We start from the raw sequence: 21461 nt of genomic DNA, 5'->3' as shown, positions 1-21461 counted from the left end.
AGTTGGAAAAGCCACGATTGGTGGCTCCCAGTCCCCCGAGACGAAGTTTGAGATTGTGCCAGTGCCCATGCCTGCTGGGGGCGGGACCGCTGGACAGGCACAGGAGACAGGAAGAGAGGGTGGGAGGTTTCTGGGGACTACGGGGCTCCTCAGCTTGCTCTAGCAAAGGGCCCCAAGCCTATTCTACTTCAGCCTTTCTACAAACAGCCAGAAGCCACTGGGGGCCTCTAGAGGAGGTGACAGGTGACGAGGGTCTTCTGCAAGAGCCTGTTTCCTGCTCAGACCGTGCAAGATAAGACAAGAGTCAAGCCTGCAAATGAAGGAGGCAGATAGGCCTGCATGTAAAAACTGGCCCCTCACCACAGTGCCTTGTAGTGATGGTCAATAACTATTAGAGGGAGGGAGGGAGGGAGGGAGGGAGGAGGGAGAGACGGAGGGGGAGGGAGGGCCTATATCAGCTGTGTGACTTCAGCTCTCTCAACCTCTCTGATGCTCAGAGTCTTCATCTGTGAAATGGAAAAACCACACAGATCCTATCACAGCCAGCTGTGGAGAGGGTTAGATGAAGTGATGCTTGTACGGTGCATGGAGCGAGTACGTCGTCCAGAACATAAAAAAAACATGTAATTAATACTCGTGGCTGTCACTATCATTGTCATTGTTTTTGTTGTAATACTTCCCACCCTCCACTGCACTGGGAGGGAGCAGGCTGCTGTCAGTTTGGGGAGACCTCTGTGTTACAAAATGGCTTGTGTCTAGGTCCTGAAGAAAGCCCAGTCCTGGGCTAGGGGCAGCTAGCTCCCCTCTGACCCCAGGGCTGCAGCTGGCTGCTGGGTCCTGCGACTGAACCCACAGCCCCTGCAGCTGGAGGCTGTTTCCCACCACAGGCAACAAATGTGGCAGCACAGGAAAGCCTGCCTCCGCAGCGCTGGCAAACTCCCGCCCACTCTGAAATGCGCAAGAGCAAGGCCCAGCCGGGCTGCTTCCTTGGGCATGGTGAGGGGGCCCCAGGTGACAGGGCCACACTTTCCTGCCCTAGGGGCCTCAGATTCGCCCTCTGCCTTTCTCGATTCACTTCTCTAGTACCACTCTCCTGGTGACTTTCTCAGAGACTGTCCCCCCTCCTCCTGCTCCCCACCCTTCCTCTCTCCTTCCTACTGGCCTTTCCCAGGGTTCTGGTCTAGAGTGCAGATCTGTCCCTTCTCAGGAGTCAGGCTTCTACCCTTCTGCTTCTTCGCTTTCTTGGCCAGGCCACTGTCCCCTGCACCCTGCCCCTCTCATGGCAAGACGCTGCCTGCAGGATAACCAAAACCGAACTAGCATCTGGGCTCCCCGCCTTCATCCCCTAACCATCCTTGGGCACGGCTGGTGATGCCCTTTTGGCCCTGCGTCCTTTGCCTTGAGTTCATGTCCTGCCTATCCCCGTTCCATCCCCCCATCAGGACACTGGGATTTTCTTCCTTAGAGAACCGCCAGGACTTTGGGGTCCCTCGGAGCAACTAAACCAGCTGTGGAAGCCGATAGATGATGGAGATGAGATGTCCAGTCTTGAATGAAGAGCCTCCTCCAGCTTTACCCTGGAGGCCGAGGCCCTCTGCTCCTCTCCCGTGCTTCCCGCTTGCTGGTGCCCACGGGGGGCGGTTACTCTATCAAGAGGTGGCAGCTGCTGATTCTCTGGCTCTGATCTGCACGTCCTTCCCTCTGGTCTCTTGGGCAACATTTTCCAGTGGCTGCTTGGGAAACCAGCCGCTCCTGCTCAAAGGTGAGGACGGCCTGAGTCTGGCAAAGACAGACCACGGGTAACCTCCCTTTGCTGCTGATCTTTGCAGGTAGCCCCCAGACTGGCACGCCTTTTTCTCTTCCCAGGAGGACAGCCCTGGGCATCTGTCCTGCTCCTCCCTCGGCCACAGTTGCCTCCACTTCCGCTGGGAGGGAGTCCCCTCCTCGTTGGCAGGAACTGGCCACGCTGCAGTGTTCACATCCCCACACAATGCCACGGTCCCTTACGCCCAGGAGGGAAAGAAAAGATGGGGGGATTAACAGGCCAGATAGAGCTCCACTCATAGTCTATTTGTAAGAAAATTAAAGATTTGCTATTCAGATGTTGGGGGCAATGTTCACACCAGACAGCTGGCAAATGGGAGAGATTGGGAATGATGGAATAGATCAAATTATTTAAATGAGAAAAATAAATTCACACACAGCCTAGCCGCTGCTGGTGACAGATCCGTTTATTTATCTACTGTATCAGCACCGCTTTGTCTCTGTCAGAAAGGTCATTAAACTCACCTAACTGCGAAATTCGCAGCCTCCTGCTCCAGACTCGCTCCACAGCCCTTCTCTTCCCCTGACACCCAGCGCCACTTGAAAAAAAAATTATTATTGCTAATAAACAAGTTTTTTCTTTTAACCTTTTCTAGCTTGCTCTCACACGGGTCCTGCTCCATCCCACGGAAAATTACAGTTTCCCTCTATTCTTTCTCAGGGGGAAGGGGGAAGGCGGGCCAACCCCTCCCGCACCGGGGGAGAAGAGGGACGGGAAGTGCCAGGGCGCATCTCCGCCGCCCCTGTGAAAGAAGGGTTCAGCCGTCTTGCTCCGAAGGCCCAGTCGTTGCAGTGCGCGGTCAGTCCTGCCTTCCCCAGCAACGGCTCTGGCCTGGGTTCTCACGCCCCTACCAGCCCCTGCCCAGCTTGGGCAATTAGCTCTGAATTCTGTCTCCTTGAGCCCCAGCCCCAACTCTGATTCCATGAGGGATGGGTTGAGGGAGGGAAAGCGGTTCCCGGTCAGTTTCCGGCCAGCTGCCGCCGTCCAGCCGGCCCCGGAGGCGTGCGAGCTGGAAGGCGAGACTCCGCAGACGGCGGGCTCCGGGTCCCTCAGCTCCCCGGCGGCGCGTCTTCTCCAGCTGGTCGGGCCGCTAGGCTGCTGCCGTCTCCCAGCTCCCGGTGCCAGATCTCCTACTCCAAGCCGGGTTCCCAGGCTCCGTGCCCTCGCACGTGAAGGGACTGGGGGCGGCAGAGCGGATGGGGACGTCTGGGAATCGAAGAGAGTCCTCGTTCTCCGGACGTCCCCGAAACCGCGTCCAGGGTCCCCTTCCCCGCCCCTGCGCAGGTGTGAGCGCGCGAGTGTAGCCTCGGCGGGTGTGAGTGTGAAGTGTGTGTGAGCGGGGGAGTGCGCGGAGGGAGCGCGGGCGGCGGGCGGCGCGGGAGGCGGGAGGCAGGGCGCGGGGGAGGGGGCTGGGAGGGAGTGTGTGCGCGCGTGCAACTCCACTCCGGGGCTTTGTGCGAGCCCGGGTGATAGCATCGGCGGCGGCAGGAGGAGGAGCGGCCGGAGAGGCGTGCAGCCCGCCTGCCAGCGCCCGGCAGCCGGGCAGGTGGGAGCCCGCGCGGGAGCCGAGCCGACGCGAGCCGGAGCCGAGTCTGAGCGGAGTGCGGGCAGAGCCCAGGAGCCTCACTAGCGGGCGGCCCGTGGGCGGCAGCCGGGCGGGGCGGGCGCCGGCGGGGCTGCCCCCAGTAAGATGTGCGCGGCGCCGCAGGGCGCCCCCCACTCACAGCGGCGCTCCGGAGCCGGGCAGCTGGGCCAGGCGGCGCCTCGGGGGCTGCTGCGCGCCCACGCCTAGAGCTGCCGCCCCAGGGAGCCCGCCACGGCCGCGCCCCGGGCACGCTCGGCGGCGCCCAACGATGACCGCTCCCTGGCGGCGCCTCCGGAGTCTGGTTTGGGAATACTGGGCCGGGCTCCTCGTGTGCGCCTTTTGGATCCCGGACTCGCGCGGGATGCCCCACGTCATCCGGATCGGTAAGAGGTCCCCGAAGCCAGGGGTCTCCGTGCACCCGGGCCGGGGCGGGAATGGGGGCCTCTGAACGCGATCCCAAGAGATTTTACCAACCTTTTCGGGCTGCCGGGGTCGGGTGGCCACCAGGAGCTTTTTGTGGTGAGGACAAAGTTCCAAAGCCGGGGTCACAGGCCCTACTTATTGGGGAGGAGGCAGTCGGGCCGCTGCGGGTGAGGGCGAGTGGCCCTTGGCGCGCTCCTGGGAGGCCAGACCTATCGGAGTGCAGCGGAGCGTGCCAGCCCCAACCCGAGTACCGGGCGCATTTTCCCGCGACTGCCAGCACGACTGGCCGCAGACTGAGTTCTGGGACCCGGCTTCTCCGCGGAGCGGGAACCCTGGGGAAGGCGCCAACTTCTCTTCCCTCCTAGCTCCCCTTGGGCCCCTCGCCCCCACCTGGGGCATGGCTCTAGCGGCGGCGGCAGGGATGCAGGGTATGGCTTCGCATGACTTAGGGCAGCCGGTCCCCTCTCCCGGTGGTCGCCCTTGGCCTCGGTGGCCCTCATTTAGCCGGGTGGTGTGGGGCAGAGGAGGGGCAGCCCTCTAGGTCACTTCAGCTGCCCCTTGCGGGCGGAGGCCTCTCCCCCGCCGGGGGGCAGCGCAGGTAGGGGGCGGAGGGGGGGGGAGGGAGCGCTCGAGCCAGCCCGAAGCAGCTAGGGCAGGCGGCGAGAGGGACGCGAGTGGTTTTTAAAGTTAGCCGAAATCCCTCCGCAGCTGGCGGGGCTGCGCGCAGCTTCTGGGGCTCTGGCTTGTCTGCGTCTCTTCTCGTCGGAGTCTTTTACTCGGAGCGTTAACTTTGTTGTGGCCGTCCAGACACCCTGTAGCCAGCGCTCTGGGCGTTGCGGGGGTGGGGGTGGGGTGCGGGGGAGCCCTGCGTGTCCCAGGCGTGCGGCCACCAGGGGTGGGCCCGGCCTGGCCACGCGGGAGCCTCCACTACGCAGGCCGTGCACCCGCCGCCAGGCCGGAGACCGGGGCCGCCTGGGTTCTCGAGGCGCCAGCACCAGCGTCTGGCACAAGGCGGGCAGAGCTCTGCTGAGCCAGGGCCAGCTTCCTCCCCTCTGGCTCTTCTCCAGGTGCGGCGTGAGGGGTGCAGGGAACCCATGTCGGTGGTTTCGTACTTGAGGTTTTCCTAGGAGGCGAGCAAATCCTGGGGCTCTGTCTCCTCCGTAGCTCTCTCCTGGATCCCAACCCCTCTTGAATTCCACGTCTGGATGGGAGTAGACGCACACTCCTCAGCTCTGCCCAGGCTGGGGTCTTTCGTTCCACACCCCGGATCCTGGCAGGTGCACACGGAGAGGCAGAGGAGCCCAGTTACTGGACTCTGGGGACAGCCTTCACGGTCAGGCTTAACCCTTTGCAGCCTAAGGTATTCCTGGCAAGCCAAAAAATATCTTTCATCTCTGCCCCAGCGCCCAGCTTGGCCACCATTCCAGAGGCAGGCAGCCCCTTGCTGTGGGCCAGCACTTTCTTTATTCTCTCTTTTCCTTCCCTCTGGGGTTTTGGTTTTTTGGAGGGGGGGGAGGGCCTGCATAGTAGGGTGCCTTTGGAAGAAAAGGGGGGACAAAAGGTGCTATGTGCTCAGCGCACGCATTGCAGGATCCTCTTCGGCGATCCTCTGCAGGGGTGGGATTGGCATGCTCCCAGCCCAGCCTCGGCAATGGAGGTCTTTGGAGGCCCAGGAAGACAGGAGCAGGTGAGGCTGGCCTCAGAAGAATGAGCTGGAGGAGGCAGGGTGACGCACCCTCGCCTGCTCCTCATACTGCGAAATTGACTTGCACTGGGGGACTCCTCACTGCCCCGAGGGGAAGCCTCAAGCCTGCCCGCCCTCTCTTAGGTTCAGCGTGTAATAATGCAATTAAGGATGGCAAAGCCCTCTTCTCTTCTAATCTTATTCGTATTAAGCCTCAGGATTAATTAGCGTGTCGGCCCAGGCCATTTATATCTGAGAGCCTGGCCCCATTTGATTTTCAGCCCGAACTGGGGTGCTTGTGCGGGTGCCAAACGTGACTGCCGTGACTGCCGTAGCTGCGCCAGCTTGGACGGCGGATGGGAGGCTCTGAGACCCCTGGGCTTCTCTGGAGCTTCCCGGGGAGTTGAACTTCGGTTCTTCCCAGCCCAGGCTGAAGCCTCAGCTGGAGTCAGGGAACTGTAGTGGACGTGGCCCAGAGAGAGAAAGATTCTGTTGCTGCACCCCAAACCTACCGCCTTGGCTGGGCCCGATACCATCCTTTTCTCATCCCTCTTCACCCCCATGATCTCAGGGCTCTGGCTGGGGGCTGGGACTGCAGGAATTGAGGCCCCAGCAATTGAGCTCGGCAGTGCGCCTCAGCCGGCTGCGCTTGGAGCCGAATCCTTCTCCATCAGGCAGGCGTTGCCGAGCACCAGCCGGGGAGAGGGTTTTCCTGCAGGTGCGCAAAGGGCTCTCTGGGCTGGGAGCAGCGCACCGCCCCCTCTCTTTGTGCTTCTTTTGGGGGCTGAAATTTCCTCTTAGACAAGGAGATGGATAGCTCAGCAGTGTGACAGAGTGTTCAAACAATCCGTCTTGAATAGATGAATTGCATTGCTCTGTCTTTTTGTAATTGTGTCTATCAGAGGGAGAGGTCAAGGCATTGATTGCTTGGATGGTTTGCGAGTAACAAAGGAGAGTGAGGGAGAGAGAGTAATTGGATTGTAGTCTGCGAGGGAAAAATGATCATTGATTATTTTATATGAATATGTGGAAGATGTATTCTGCGTGTGATTATCCGGTGTTGCCCATGGAAGGTTTTCAAGGCATATTGTTCAGTATTTTATTATTATTATCATCGCTGTTATTGTTCCGATGGATCCTGGTCTTAACTCCTGGAAAGCGGTTCAATGCGTGGGTCTTCTCAACAACATAGGCTTCCGTGTGTGGCTTCATGCGGGGACCTGGATTTCCTGGTTATAGGACGACTCAGAAGCTGAAGTGCCGGGACCCTAGGCTGGGAGCCAGGAGGCCCGGCTTTTCTGTTCTACCTCCTGCCAGTTTCCTGGGCCACCTTGTTCAAATCTCACTCCGCCGCCGCCACCGCCCCAACGTTGAGCCTGTTACCCTATTTGTAAACTGTTCGGTTTGGGCTACTCTGGCTTCAAAGTTCCCTTCACTGAGGCTGGCGGGGACTGTCAGCACTGTTGTAGATCTGTTGTGTAGATTCGTGGTTAGATTCGCTGTGTTTCGTGAGGCTCCCTCATGTTGCATACATACAGGAGGGTCGGGGGCCAGCCTGGAATGTGAAGTGGGGACCAGACAGTGGTGGCAGCAGCTGGGGAGCTCGACTAGATGGTGGTGGTCTCTAGCTAGTCAGGGGTGAGGTTTGGAGCCAAATGACTGCAGAGACATAAAGCAGGTGTGTGTTTGTGCATGTGTGTGTATGTGTATGTGTGTGTGCATGGGGGGGGCTGGTGCTGGGGGAGAGGGAAAGGCTGGCTCAGCTCCAGACTCGGAGCATCTACAGAGTAGATCAGAGCCCAGAGGCCCCGAGCCTAGGGGCCCAGCAGGCAACTGCCGCCTATGCCAGGGGAGGGAGGTGCCTCCCCCAGAGCTCTCAGACCCGCTCTATCTGCATCTTCTGCCATGAGTTCACCCAAATGGTCCTAAGCGTTTGTCTCCTGAGTTTGGGAGCTGCTGCGTGTAAAACAATGAGAAATTTCTCGCAGTGACGGGTGATGCGCTGAAACATCACTGCCTTGTAGGAGAAGACAGGAGCTGAATGAAGATCAATAGGGTCTCCCCCCCCCCCCCCCCGGAAGTAAACAGCTTCACACAAGACCTGGGAGTGGCCCGAGGGGCCTGAGAAAGCATTAACTTGAGGAATTTCTGCCTCCACTTTCTAGCCCAGCTGCTCCTGTCAGCGCCGGCTTCCCTCCTTCTCCAGGTGGAGTTTAATTTCTTCTTGATGCCTGCCTTGCACTGCGCTCAATATTTTTTGACGTGGAGGCGATCTGGCATTTTTCAAGGTGGTTTATGCAGGGTGAGCCAGGCACTGTGTCCCCACTAGGCCCTTCCAAGGTCACTTGCATCCCCCTGGTTCAGGGCACCACAACCGGTTGCAGAAGTCCAGCGCTGCTGTGCTATTTGCTTTTTCAAAGAACTTTTCAGGGGCCACTGTTCATCCCCTCCCCTCCTCAGGAAAGCCAGGCTGCTTAGCTGCTTTTAGGATCCTTGGTGGGGCCTGTAAGCCTCCCTGAGGCACTGTGTTCCCATGAGTGCTCTCTGTCCCTGCCCCAGGAAACAGAGTCCCCTCTGTGGGGGAAAAGGCACCGATGTCCCTCTGGACACTAGGAAAACCTCTCCTCTTGGGAGAGGGGCAAGGCTTATGCAGAAGAGACGTCAGGGCTGTGTGGGGTGCTATTTTATGGGGAGACCTGGCTGTCCTCCACCCCGTAACAAACAGCTGCCCTTGCCTCTGCCTCCCACGGTTTTAGCCTGAGCCTCTTTTCTTGCTTAAGACCCTACAGAGGGAACAGAAAAAGCCGATGCTCCACTTGGCTGGGCAGCAGCGCAGAGGAGCCTGGAGCTCCCCAGGGTCTGCCTGGCAACAGAGAGGACCGAAGTTCCAGGATGAGGGCTCTTCCTCTGCGGCCAGCTCCCAGCAGGCCCCAGCTTATCTTCCCAGGGCTGGAGCTTTGGTGGGGAGATGGGCCCCACGAGTGGTTAATGCAGATGGGTATCTTCTGTGAGCTTGTTGGCTAGAATAGCTCTTCTCTGAGGTGCTGATCCCCAACAGCAGCACCAGGGGGCAGTGTGCCTGTGCTGAGGTGGTGGCGTTTGCCATGTCTCCTGCCTGGGACCCCACCTGGGTCTCTTGCACAATCACACTAATAAAACAACAACACAACAACAATGCACCAGCCACAATTTATTCGAGCACTTATCCACTGTTAGGCATTGTGCTAAGTGCTTTCCAAACAATGACTAGTAACGTGGGTGAATAGTAAGTGCTCAATAAATGTGGCTGTTGCATTTTCCCCATTGTCTCATTCAGTCTTCACCACCCTGCAGGCATTGTTTGCATTGTGCAGATGAGGGAACAACCTGGTGAAGTCCCTTGTCCAAGATCACAGTGAGTGGCAGAGGCAGGGTAAGAACTCTCCTCCTGTCAGCCTGATCCAGATCCTGGGCTTTTAGCTGTCTGTGTAGTTAGAAGATAGAGAACAAAGATTTTTACAGGCACTCAGAGCAGTCCCCCCCGCCCCACCACTCCCTGTTTCTGGGTGTTGAGCGTGGCCTCACTGGGCTGGGCTCTTGCACCTGCTATGGGGGATAGCTGGGTTGATTATGTGACGTTTAGCCCTCCCAGTGCCAGGTAGACTGTCCCTGCTGATGGGCATGTGGCAGATGTGCCTCCTTGAGAGGAACGGTATGGATAGTCTTTCCCACCCCTTCCTCCAACACGCACCCTCACTCTGACCACACTCCACCTTGTCTGGCCTTCTGGCACTCTGCCTGACCCTTTCATCCAAGCCTGAAAGAAAGCTTGGACTCTCCCTTGGGTGTGGCCAGTCCACCCAGAGGCTAATGCCTCTGCTCTGCGGACTCCAGCTCCCATGTGCCCTGACAGCCACTAGGCTTAAAGATATCATCAGAGCCCCGAGGGAACCCCAGGGCTCCGTGTATGTGTCTTCCCCTCACCTCCGTCCTCACCAGCTAGTGACCTGGCCAGGGAAGGTGGCCGGTGAATTAGCTCTTTGTTCTCCCTTCCTTGCATTACCTCCCCTTTCCCTCCCCAGTCCAGTGCCCTCTTCCCTCCAACAGCCTTTCCAAACGAATAGGTTTTATGGTCATTTTATTTTTAAGCAAAAGGCACGTTACAACCTTCTAAATAGAGCCTGCCTTGCTAAGAATTGAGTTTGGGGAGAACGTGAGGGGTAAGGTCCACTGACTCTGGGCCCTGGACCAGGCATTGCTGTAGACAGTGTGGGTAGGGAGTGGGGACCTGGGTGCAAGAGGTGCCTAACCCACCCTTCCCCAGGGGAAGACCTAACCCTCCTTTTCCATCACGTTCCTCCCCTCAGGGGAGACTGGGGTAATGGTGGCTGCCAGGGACCAAACTGTTTGATAAGTTGGGGAAACTGCACTGCTCAGAGTCCCTACAGAAGTGGCAGATTTGGGACAGACACAATCAGAGGGGTAATGTTATTTTCTGGGGCCTCAATTTCCCCATCTGTAAAGTGGGGATGACACTGTCTGCCCCTGGAGAATCAAACAGGTGTGACGCCTTTGTAGAGACGCTCCAATGCTGTCCAGAGGTCTGTCCTGCTGCTTTCGGTGTGTGAGGAGGAGTCTGGCATGCGCAGGGCCAGGACTAGGATGGGCTGAGTGAGGTAGCCAGGGGACCGCATTGCAGGAGGCTCTCAGGTGGTGGCCTTGCACTTGCACAATGGTCCATGAGAGCCAGCACCTCCTTAAAGTTGCGCCCCTAGGTGCCGCACCTGTGCTTGCTTGTGGAGTCATGTTTTCTCCTGGTTCTCTTGTGCTCCAGAGACAAAATCTTAATTGAGTCGTGATTGGGAGAGAGGAGACTAGATTGAGGGCAAGAGAACTGGGCTTGAGGACAGGCCGTTCTGAGTCTGCTTTGGTTTCCCATTAGCCACGTCTTGGAGCAGCCGTGCTGAGAGCACTCTGCCCCACATTATCTTTCTGTCTCTATGTTGGAATTACCTCCAGGGCCCACACCACCTCTTGCTCCAGACTGGCACTCCCCTCTCCTCAAGGATCACCTTTCTGTGTCCCCCTCTTTGCTTCATTTGACCTTCACTCCTTGCTTGCTAATGCTTATCGACCTTGCCTGTAATTTTGCTTGTGGGTGTCTGTGCCTTCTATAGTGCATGTGTGTCAGGCCATGGAGCTGCCCAAAGGTGCCTAAGGCCACCTCTCCCCCATCACTACCAAGAGGAAGAATGAATTTTTTTGGAATCAAATAATATATTTTAATGATACTAAGACACACACATACACTTTCACATCTTTGAAATCAGTCTGTGTCTCATGTGTCATGTCCAAGTTTACCTGCAGGATTTTTTTTCTTTCTTGGCACTTTGAAATGTAACGATATGTTTTAGGTTTGATGAAACATGGTGGACCTGAGTTTCAGTGTGAGTCCAATGTGTACTTGCTCTGTGACCTTAGGCAAATCACTTCACCTCTGAGCCTCCGTGTCTTCATCTGTACAATAGATTATTAATATTAGGTCAATCCATAGTCAGCTGTTTTTGATCTGCAAACATTTCACAGGGGTTGAATCTTACCCTATCATCCTTGTCAGGTTAGAGCGAAGGTTAAAGGAGATAAGGCATATACAGCTCTTTGCACAGTGTCTAATGCTTAGTAAATGTTAGGAGAGGAGGGCTCCCCGAGGGTGGAGGCCATGTCTTCACCATCAGACTGTGAGCTCTGAGGCTGTCTGCTTCTTATGTACCCTCTGCCTTGAGCCAACCCTCACGTTCAATACTCCATGCCAATCAATACATGGCATTTGCCCACCACTCACATACCCATGTGCCTGCAGCTGAATTAGCAGCCTGTGACAGTTATCCCCCGTGCTAGGGAGCAAGAGAGGTGCCCTTCCTAGGAGGCTGCTGTATGTCATCTCTCAAACTCCTCCTGGCTTGCTCTTTCTCACCTGCAGCCACAGGGTGCCGATTCTTCCCTACATGTGCAGTGTCTTCATTGAAATGCATTTTGCATGTATCCAGAGATTGGAAGATTCTGGTCATGGGATGCTCTTGAGAGATTGGTCCAGGGAGTCCTGATCAGTTCTTGGGTGGAGAGTTCGATCTTGCTCCTGGGAGGGCAGCAGGTACATTCCAGAGAGGGGCTGCAGCTGGAGTCTGGGCCCCAGGGCATAGACACTGCTGCTTCTGCTGGGAGACACCAGGTAATGATGCTGCGGCAAAAGCCGGGGAGGAGAGAGTCCCCACAGTGATCATTCAGATTGGAGAAAATGAGATGGAGTGAGATCTAGGCGGGGGCGGGGGGCGGAGTGTAGTGGCGGCTTTGAGTCCAAATCCTTTGGTAACATGCCGAATGGTGGTTAAGGAAGGCCGAGGGGAAAAGAGGAGCGAGAAGGACCTAAGATTCTGGTGCGTATGGAGAGGGTTCCTATCTGTTGGAGACAATAAAGTCTTGTGTTGTTAAGGGGGCCGATGCAGACAGGCTGCCAATGGAAGGGGTTCATAGAGTTCTAAGAACAACTGCAGGAATGAGCTCTTTAAAGAAAGGAACACGGGAGACTTCTGCAAAGCCTTCCTGCATCTGCTTTGCAGAACTGAAATATGCTATTCCGAAAAGCCTGCCCAATTGGGCGGAAAAGCTGGAGCAGGCAGCCACGGACTTCCCAGGGCTCCAGGCATCGCAGTTCCCATCTACGGTGAAGAATCACAGAATCCTGGCTGAAGAGAACCCCAGGGGTCATTCCAGGCCTCTGGTTCTCGAACATTACCATGTATAAGAATCACTTGGACTGTTTAGTAAAATACAGACTGCTGGGCCCCACCCTCACAGCTTCTGATTCAGTGGGTCTAGGGCGAGGCCCGAGAATTTGCATTTTAACTGTGTTTAGACCACAGCCATGTAAGCACTCAATAAATATTACGCATTACTCTTAAAATTATGATCACCCTGCCAGCTGATTCTGGTTTGGATTTACTCCCTGTCCCACAATGCAGTTCTACAGAAATGTAAAGGCACTTCTTCGGATTAAAGATGCCTAATTCTTCCGGCATAGTATCAAGAGTTTATCATAGTACTGCTTATGTGTTGAAACCGGTAAGCTCATCACCTCCTCAGATCTCAGCTTTGGTGCTTACTTATACAACCCCAGACTACTCTAGCCTTTTCAGCAGCCATTTCACTCTGTCGATTTACACTGAGCTGGTGGTCTCACGAGATCACGAGGTCTTTTCCACAGGCATCTCTGCTGATCCATAACTTCTCTCATCCTCTCTTTGGCAGTTGATCTTTTGAGCCTAAAGCCAGGACCTGCCATTTATCCCTAGTAAATCCCATTATTGAACCTTCAGGCGGTTATTCTTCTCTGTGTTTCTGGAGCACCAAAGTGTGTTCCTGTCTCTCCATCCTTGGGAGGTAGGCATGAGTTTCACCCTCTTCTCCCTCTCTGGCCTCCCCCCAAGGGTCTGTTGTAAAGAGGTTGAGTGGCTATTGGCCTACAGTATGGTTGAGGTTGGGAACCACTGCTCCAGACAGTGAAGCTTCTGTGGCTCTCAAAAAGAAGCTCTGTGCCATCTTTGCCCAGGATGAACGAACCTCCCTTCACTTCAGCTATGTTTGTCATCAATACATTAGGCAGGAAATGACCGGTGTTAGAGTCTGTTCAGTGGTCCTGGGTCCACAACCTTACACTTCAGCCCGCTTCAAAATCCCACTGGTTTTCTCTGGCTCTAAGGCCCTTCACGGCCTGCCATGTTTGGCATCTGCAAACTCCTGCACTGTTCCTCTTTGCCTCACACACCCTCTTGGCTCCACCATACTGAACATCCAAGACCCCAGAAGGCACGGGGCCTTCTCTCACACTCTGTGCCTCTGCTTTTGCTATTCTTCCTGGCCAACTTCTAGTTATCCCTTCCAGTCTCAGCAAACATGTCTTTCCCTCTAAGAAGCCTTTCTTGATTCCCATCTCCTGTGAGTCCCCACAGTCCCCTGAACTTTCCTTGTCATGGCACTTACTATACTGTAACTCTTAATTACCTTAGAGATGAACATTGTACAAGCATGGGCCATAGCTGGCTTACTCACCACTTGTCTAATGCATCTAGCACTGAGTGGTACATAGTAGGTGATTAATGGCTATTTGTTGAATAAATGAATGCATTGATGCATATAGTCATTTGAATATAAGACTATCTAACTACCCTGTCATTCAGCTCAATACATTTTCCCTGCTGTCAACAGTATTTCATGGAAGAGATTGTTAGAGTCTTAAATGAAGTCTGTGTCCTGATGGAGTTCATGGTGTTCTTCTAATATATCCATTCAGCACCTCCTATGCTAAGACCTTTTCTATGTAGACTATTGGGAATAGCTGGAACTCCTCCTGGAGTAGTAGGTCCTTCTTTCTCAGGCCTAGGACTGGTCTTTACATCTGTTGTCTGGTTCATCTCATGACTCTCTTTTTGAGACAGACACAAGTTGTCTGCTTCAAGAAGAGACAGTAGAAAAGACCATGATCCACCCGCTTTTTCTGGCCTCACTCCTCCCTCTTTCCCATTTGCTCCTCAGCATTTCTGCTGCTCCCTCTGGGAGCTGAACCAAGGAAGGGAATGTCTGTTGTCCCTTCCTTAATAGACTGGCCATTCAGGACAGCTGCCTGGCAGAACTGTAGCTGTGTCACTGAGCTGCCACCAGCCACGGGACAGGCCATCTGTCTTCACCGTATCACTGGATCCTGATAGAATGTGTAGACAACAGGTCTGCATGACAGCTTTCTGAAAGTGAGGTTGGCAGTTAACCTGGGGAGTCAGGCTGTATGAACAGTTGGCCTGGGCCACTTAGCCCTGGGAACACATCCATCACCTGCCCTGGGTTCTAGGGAGTGTGAATGTGTGCACACGCATGTGTCTGTGTACTTGCAGAAGATAACCAATTGGAGATTTTCTTCTCTGGCACAGGTTTCCAAAAGTGGGGCTCAACCACCATTCTTTCTCCCAAGCCTGGTGAGTGAATACAGTGACTTTCCTTTGGTTCAGTGGGGAAACGGAGAACTTAAGTGATGGTCGCAATTCCTGACTGACTGGGCTGCTCTGTGTAGGGTAGCTGAGAGTGAAGGCAGGACAGATTTGCAGTGGAGCCTCCCGAGCGTGACCGGACTGGGCTCTCCCCTGCGGCCAGGCCCTCCCCTGTAGCCAGGCCCTCCCCTTTCCTGCTTCCCTCCCCCGGGAGATAGATGACGCATTATGGGCAGAGAGCCTGTTGCCTACATGGCCATTTTTCCTGCCCAGTTTAATAGAGGTGACAGCCGTCTATTTTACTTGTCTCGTAACATTGAACCAGTAAATAAAATATAGGTGAACTTGCAGGTTTAGCTGAATTATGGCTGGTCCATAGGGACTGAGGGCTGGGGGAGGTTGAGCAGAGATTGAATCCCTGGCTTCTTGCAAGAGGAGCCTGAGGCTTGTGTCTTCCTCCGGATCCAGAAAATCTATGCTAGAGGAGGCCTGGCGAGGTCATCCTGTGTGACAGTCTCTGAGCCCATGGAGGAACACAAGTGGAGGCACCCCAGATATTGGAGCTACAGGGGTCCGTTACCTGCCCCACTCTTTTCTACTGCAGATTGGGATACGGAGGGCTGAAAAGGGGAAATGACTGGAGCCTTGGTGAGCCTTGAAGAAAATCAAATGAAAACATGACTCTCTGACCCCCCAGTCTATTATAAAATCCCATCCACTTCCCTATCACACACACACACACACACACACACACACACACACACACACACAGCTTCACATTTGCAGTCTTAAGAAAGATAAGGAGACTAGATTTTTCCACTGTGTCAAAACAGACTTACAAAGCCTTTTTTTTTTCACATTGGGGGAGAAATACAAATCAGAGTCACATGTGTTTATAAAAAGCTCATAGATGATGATACACCCTCTGTGGTTCGGCGAGAGGCAGGGAAATTCAGGTTCACCCCAACCTCTGAGTTCAGCACCACGGAGAGCAGCCAGGCCGCTGGGTAGCCGTGGGCGCCATCTGCGCGCTGGCTTTTCTAGTGAGGGTGAGGTGGTCATTGTAAGGTCTTGCTAAACAGGCACTCTTTTTCCAAATGCTGTTCCCCTAGGACTCTGGTGTGTGTAAACTGCACTGAGGTGTTTAGCAGGCACACGGTAGGCTGGTAAGAAGTATTATTTGTGGTCATTCGCATCGAGTGACTCAGAAAAAGAAAATGAAGTGAATGGATAGGATTTTCTCCTTTTATTCCCCCACGTACATTGTTCTTAAACCTTTTGTGCCGTGTTCGGCTTGTCTGCTAGGGAGCGGTAACAGATGATAAAGCGAGTGAACATTCCATTGTCAAATATCGCACCTGATACCAAGCGTCGTCGCTCAGCTTGTCAGTGCCATCGTTCACATTTGCCTTTGGTAAGGAGGCTTGTGGTGTGTGGTTTTTTTATCCTGCTAAATGTGATTTCTTAAAAGTATTTTGTGTCATATTACTTTTTGAGTTGTGGAGCCCTGCATGTGCTGTAATAGAGCTGTATTTTCTGTGAGTAAATAAAATTACCCCTTGTTCAGGTAATGATAATTAAATGTGTCACAGCTTTGTGGCATTCCCCAAAGAACCCAGCAGTACCAGGTGCTCCACCACCTGGATGTGTCTGAGGAGGCTTGTGATTGGACTGGGCATTGACAAAGATCTCTCTCTCCCAAGCAGGAAAGTGACCTCAGCATACCTCCCAGAAAAGGGGAGCTTTTGTTCATCACCAGGGTACTGAGGGTGGCCTGCAACAACACTTGGACTAGAAGCCAGAGGGCACAGGAGGCTAAGAGTCTTAGAATTGTAAGAGTTGGTGGAATTGGCTTTTGCCTCTAAAGCAGGAGTGAGGTTTAGGTGAATCAGTCCCGGGGATTTAGGAGGCAAGATGTCATCTTGGAGTCCTACAGCAGCCAGAAAGATCTGGAATGGGCAGGGAGGAGGTGGGGCCACCACGTAGGGTACTCCAGGGGCCCTGACTTGAGACAGCTCAGTAAGAGAGGACTAGGGTTTGCTGCTCCTGCTTGGAGTCACAGAATCAGAAAGATCTGCTTTGGAAATGGGGCTATTTTTATGCTGTTTGTAATTGTTTGTTTCCTGTCTTTTTCACGTGGACTCTGGGCTGACTCACTGATTCACTGAACACTTTTGGAGCATCTGTTCTGTGTACTGCAGAGCACACAGAGCAGGGGCTTGCAGGGACCTGGGAGGAGTGGGTGGAGCAGTATTCCTGGGCCCGCTGGCATCTGAATGGCCTCATATAGGTCCAATAGGTGACCCGTAGTGGTAGCTACGGTTCCTTGAACATTTTGGTACATACAGTTCAGCTCAGAGCCCTGCACTTGGATCTTCCTCATTCTCCTGTGCGCTGGGGAGGGGTACTGAAGCTCAGAGAGAAGAGACAAGCTAAAAACCACCCAGCCAACCACAGCCTTTCCCTTTCACCCTTCACTCCTGCCCTCCTTGCCCTTTCCCCTTCCCAATCTTTCTATCACTGATGCTATTCTGAGAATTCTTTTGGTCCTGATCTGTCACACACCATCCTCAAGCCCCACTCATCATTCATTTTGGCCTGGTCTCTGTCTCCCGGCAGAACCGGACCTTAGCCTCTCTAGAGGGGGTGGGTGTGTGTGTAAGGAGAAAGGGGCAAGGTAAGGGCAGGGGTTTGTATCCAGTGTTTAAGTCTCTGAAGGGTATGAATCTGTCTCCTGTGTGAGAAAGTTCTTTCTGGCTAATCCAGATTCTTCCTGCTGTACTGTCAATCCATCTCCCCCACGACCTGACACTGCTGTTTGTGGAGTTTGGGAGGGAAACCACCTACATTGGAAGCCAGTAGCTTCAGGGACTTTTCTTTCTGGGACTAAAGCAAAGACGCTCTCAGACAATTAAACTGAAGTGGCTACACTTTTGTTCACATGGGCTTGGACAGATTTATAATATTTTCTTTTTTTAAAAAAATGGAACTTTTTTTCATGAGACAATGATTTATGGAATAATCAATTGCTTTATGTACCTAATACATTGGAGTGAGTCGTCAGTGCGGGCATCAATCTCTCCCAGAGGCTGGGACGGGCAGACAGGCTCTGAGCCTACTCACCCGGCAGAAGGTGGGCGAGCTGCTTTTCTGCGAGCTGCTTTGATCTCAGACCTGGACCTCAGCCCCGCACATAGTGAGGAAGGTCTAGGGCTCCCGTAGCCTCACTCTTTGAGCAGAAATGCCAATGTTTTCTCCTTGTGAGTCTCAGCCCCATCCAGAGAGAAGTAAGGTGAGCGCGTGCTGTCCCTGCTGTACAGGTGTGGAGGCGAAGCGCCAGAGAGGATGCTCAAAGACCGGAGCTTGGAGATGAGGAGCCGAGAGTAGAAGAGGGAGCACACCTGGTTCTAGAGGTCCTAGGGAACAAAACTGAGGCCGGTGGGTGACGGTCCCAGAAGGCAGAGTTCAGTTCAACACCAGCCACCTCATATTCAGTGCTATTTGAAGATAAAATAAGATACCTTGGAGAGTAGTGAGCTTCCTGTTATAGGAGACACTCAAGAACAGATTGGCCAGGGATATTACAGGAGGGCTCTTGCTTGCTTTCGTTATGGTATTCTAGGCATCCTGAACTGTGTGGCTAGAGATGCTATACAAATCCAGGCTTCCTGTGTTACCTGAAAGGCCAGGGCTGTGCCTGCTCCACGTTATAGACTCCAAGAAGGCGGAGCTCAGTGTAGTGGTTGCAAGGAGTTCTCTTACCAGGTTCTTCCCTGCATGTCTCCATCAGCACTTCCTCCCTTGGCAGTGCCCACCGGTCAGAAAGGACAGTGGGGGCCACAGCCCACTCCAGAGAGGGCCCTGATGTCAACATTTTTGAGCAGTATAATGCCAAATATGCTGGTATGTCTGATGTCATTTAATGTTCACATTTCTCTGATGTATGGTTACCTTTTTTTGCAGAAGTAGAAACTGATGTCTAAAGGAGGTGGGGTGATCCAAGGTCATACAGCGGGTCAGGGCGGAGCAGCATTCACTCATTCACGCAGGCAGTTGTTCACCCAGCAAGACTTTACTGATCACGTACTATACGCCAGCCCTGTGCTGGGGGCTGAGACTACAGGGGTGAGCAAGACGGGCATGGTTCTTTCCATCAGTGAGCTTGCTATCTGCCCAGAAAGACAGACATCAAAGAGTCATTACCGGTTCAAAGCGATTTACAGAAGGAAGTGCCGGCTGCCAGGGAACATCAGAAAGATGATGTTCCCAACGTCACTTCCCTGAGGAAGTGACTTCCCTGAGGAAGTGACGTTGGGGCTGAGACCTGAGGGACGGTTAGGTGAAAGCAACGTGGAGGGGAAGAGGGTGTGCTCTAGGTAGAGGGAGTGAAGCGCGCAAATGCCCACGGGGCAGACAGTTGTGTTCAGTTGAACCTACACAAACTACCAGCTTTGTAGGTCAGACATGGTCAAATGCCAACGATTTCATGTTCCAAATTAGCATTTACAAAGCTCAAGGAAGTCCAGTGTGAATGGAGTGAACAAAAAGGATGTGGAAACATAAGGCCTGAGTAGTGGGCCCCTGGGAGGCTGTATGAGTCAAGGTAAGGAGGCTGGCCTTTATCTCCAGGGCACTAGGGAGCCATTAAGGACTACATGAAGGGAGCAATGCAACCGGATTTGCATCTGTGAAGACTTGTCCGGGCGGCGGCTGTGTGATCTGACTACAGGGGGTACGAGTGGAAGCTTGGGGGTGCGCATCAGGAAGCTGGTTAGGTGTTTCAGGTGAGAAAGGACGGGGAGAAGTGGAGACAGAATGGAGGATTGGTCAGAGGCCATGAGTCCTGACTCCTGGTCCACGGTTCTCCGCAGAAGCCTGGCCATCTCCTTTCACCAGGCCTGTCCACTGGAGGCCAGGCCATGACACGCATGTGTGGTCCCGTCCTGAAACTATGCATCTGCTTTGTGAGACCCCCATCGATGAATGCCACATTTGGCTGTCTGCAAGCTCAGCTGGCTCCCTGGTTTGACCAGGAAACACTAGGTGTGTTCTGTCTTCTGGCACCCAAGGTGCTGAACACCCCTTGGGTGGTGGCTGCTTCCCTCACAGACTCCTCCAGCAGGCAGGCGGGTCCTGGGTGTCTGGCCGTCCAGCCAGGCCTTCTGCGAATCCTAGATCCCACTGACTACTGTGCAAGGAGGCTCAAGAAAGGGTCTCTGCCTGGTCTCAGCTTTTCCCTTAGAAGTCTCCAAAGGGTCAGGAGCATCCCGTGGCTGACCTGAAACCCCTTCACCCATTGAGGGTGGAGCTGCCCTCCTTCTCCTGGGCAGATGTGGTGTGAGGAGGGAGGCCTCAGCCTGCAGGTGGGCGCAGGGCTCACTGGTACCTAGGACTGCTGCAGCAGGAGTGGGAGTGGCAGCCCCACACTGATCGGTTGGCCTATGCTTCCCTCATGGTTCCAACTTCCAGCACCCTGTGCTAACAATATGACTGTATTAATAAAAATAACAATAGACATCCTTTGAAGGCTTACAATGTGCCAGGCACTGTGGTAAGCATCTTCCAGACATTCTGTCACTTAATCCAGCAAACCCAAGAGGTAGGGACTTTGTCCCCACTTTGTAGATGAGGTCACGGAGAACCTAGGATAACACTTACAGAGAAAGCAACTATAGATCAGCATCATCATGGTCATTGTCATCATCATGATTGCTGTTATTATTTTAAATAGAGGATGCCAGGACCTATCACAGTGCCTGTGGTACACAGTAGGTGTTCAGGAGTATTTGTTGCATCTGTTTATACAGATCTGGGCAGGAAACGGAGTGAGTGGACTGGGTCTGGAAACCAGCTTGGCATAGAGCTCCTTCCAGCTCTCGCCTTCCCTGAGGATCTTTGCTCCTGTTACTCCGGCACAGGCTTTTCTTAACCTGGTCCCCCCGTCACATGCCCCTTGCCTGTCTACCTTTCCTCTAGTCAGAGCACCTGGATTCTCTGGCTTCCCTGGGGCGTGCCCTTTCCTGGCAGCTGCAAGGAGTGTGGGCACAACCCCCAGTGCCTGTTCTCCTGGGGTGGCAGTGGGCAGTTGGCAAGACCCCCATCCTTCAGGACTTCACATTGGGTTGGCTCCTCCCAGTCCTCAGCCACTGGCAGACCCATTAGCCCCGCCCAGCCAGGACTCTACATAAAACACTTTACATACAGAAAGAACCATGGTCAACTCAAGGCAGGGAGCACTGTTTCTGACTCCTATGCTTTTTCATTCTGTGCTTCCCACCTGGGATGGCCTCTCCTCTTTGGCTTCCTGCTGAATTTCTCCTGTCTCATACATGGAGTCCTATCACAAGTCTCACCTCCTCCAGGAAGCCTCCTCTGATGCACTAGGCAATTGGTCGTGACCTTCCCAAGCCTTCCTGGAGCCTTTCTTTCCCCTCCTTTTCAGAGCACTTCTTGATAGTACAAAAAAAATTTCCTTCCCTGCTAGTCTTCCTCCTGGCCACAGAGCTCATGACACTGATGCTTATGGACCTCTTGCATTTGCCTCAGACTTTTTTTTTTTTTTTTGCTATTAAAACAACAACAGCAGCAAAGCTATTTACTCTCTTGAAGACAAACTCCTTAGCCTAAAATTCAAGAAATTCTCTTTCTGAACTGTTTCTAGGCTCTGCCTCCCACATTAATTTAAAGTTGAATTATTTTTTTAAGGTGAGTTAGCCTTTAAAAACATTAAAAAACATTCAAATGAAAACATTCAAAATTTGGAATGTTTTAGCCCTGGTTGGTGTGGCTCAGCTGGTTGGAGCATTGTCCCATAAACCAAAAGGTTGTGGGTTTGATACCCAGTCAAAGCACATGCCTAGGTTGCGGGTTTGGTCCCTGGTTGGGGTGCATGCAGGAGGCAACTGATTAGTATTTCTCTCCCACATTGAT

At 53.7% G+C, this 21461-nt stretch overlaps 1 protein-coding gene across 1 annotated transcript in view; it reads left to right on the top strand.

Moving 5' to 3' along the window:
* Nucleotides 1-3678: 3678 nt before the first annotated feature.
* GRIK3 (glutamate ionotropic receptor kainate type subunit 3) overlaps nt 3679-21461 on the top strand; it is a 208584-nt gene continuing 190801 nt past the window's right edge. Inside the window, exon 1 of the mRNA XM_045859909.1 lies at nt 3679-3793. Coding sequence (XP_045715865.1) covers nt 3679-3793 — 115 coding nt within the window. The remainder of the gene's footprint in view (nt 3794-21461) is intronic.

The sequence above is a fragment of the Phyllostomus hastatus genome, unplaced genomic scaffold (assembly GCF_019186645.2).
Source record: "Phyllostomus hastatus isolate PE091 unplaced genomic scaffold, TTU_PhHast_1.1 phas_scaffold_182, whole genome shotgun sequence".
Classification (NCBI taxonomy): domain Eukaryota; kingdom Metazoa; phylum Chordata; class Mammalia; order Chiroptera; family Phyllostomidae; genus Phyllostomus; species Phyllostomus hastatus.
This window is presented reverse-complemented; position numbering and strand designations above follow the sequence as displayed.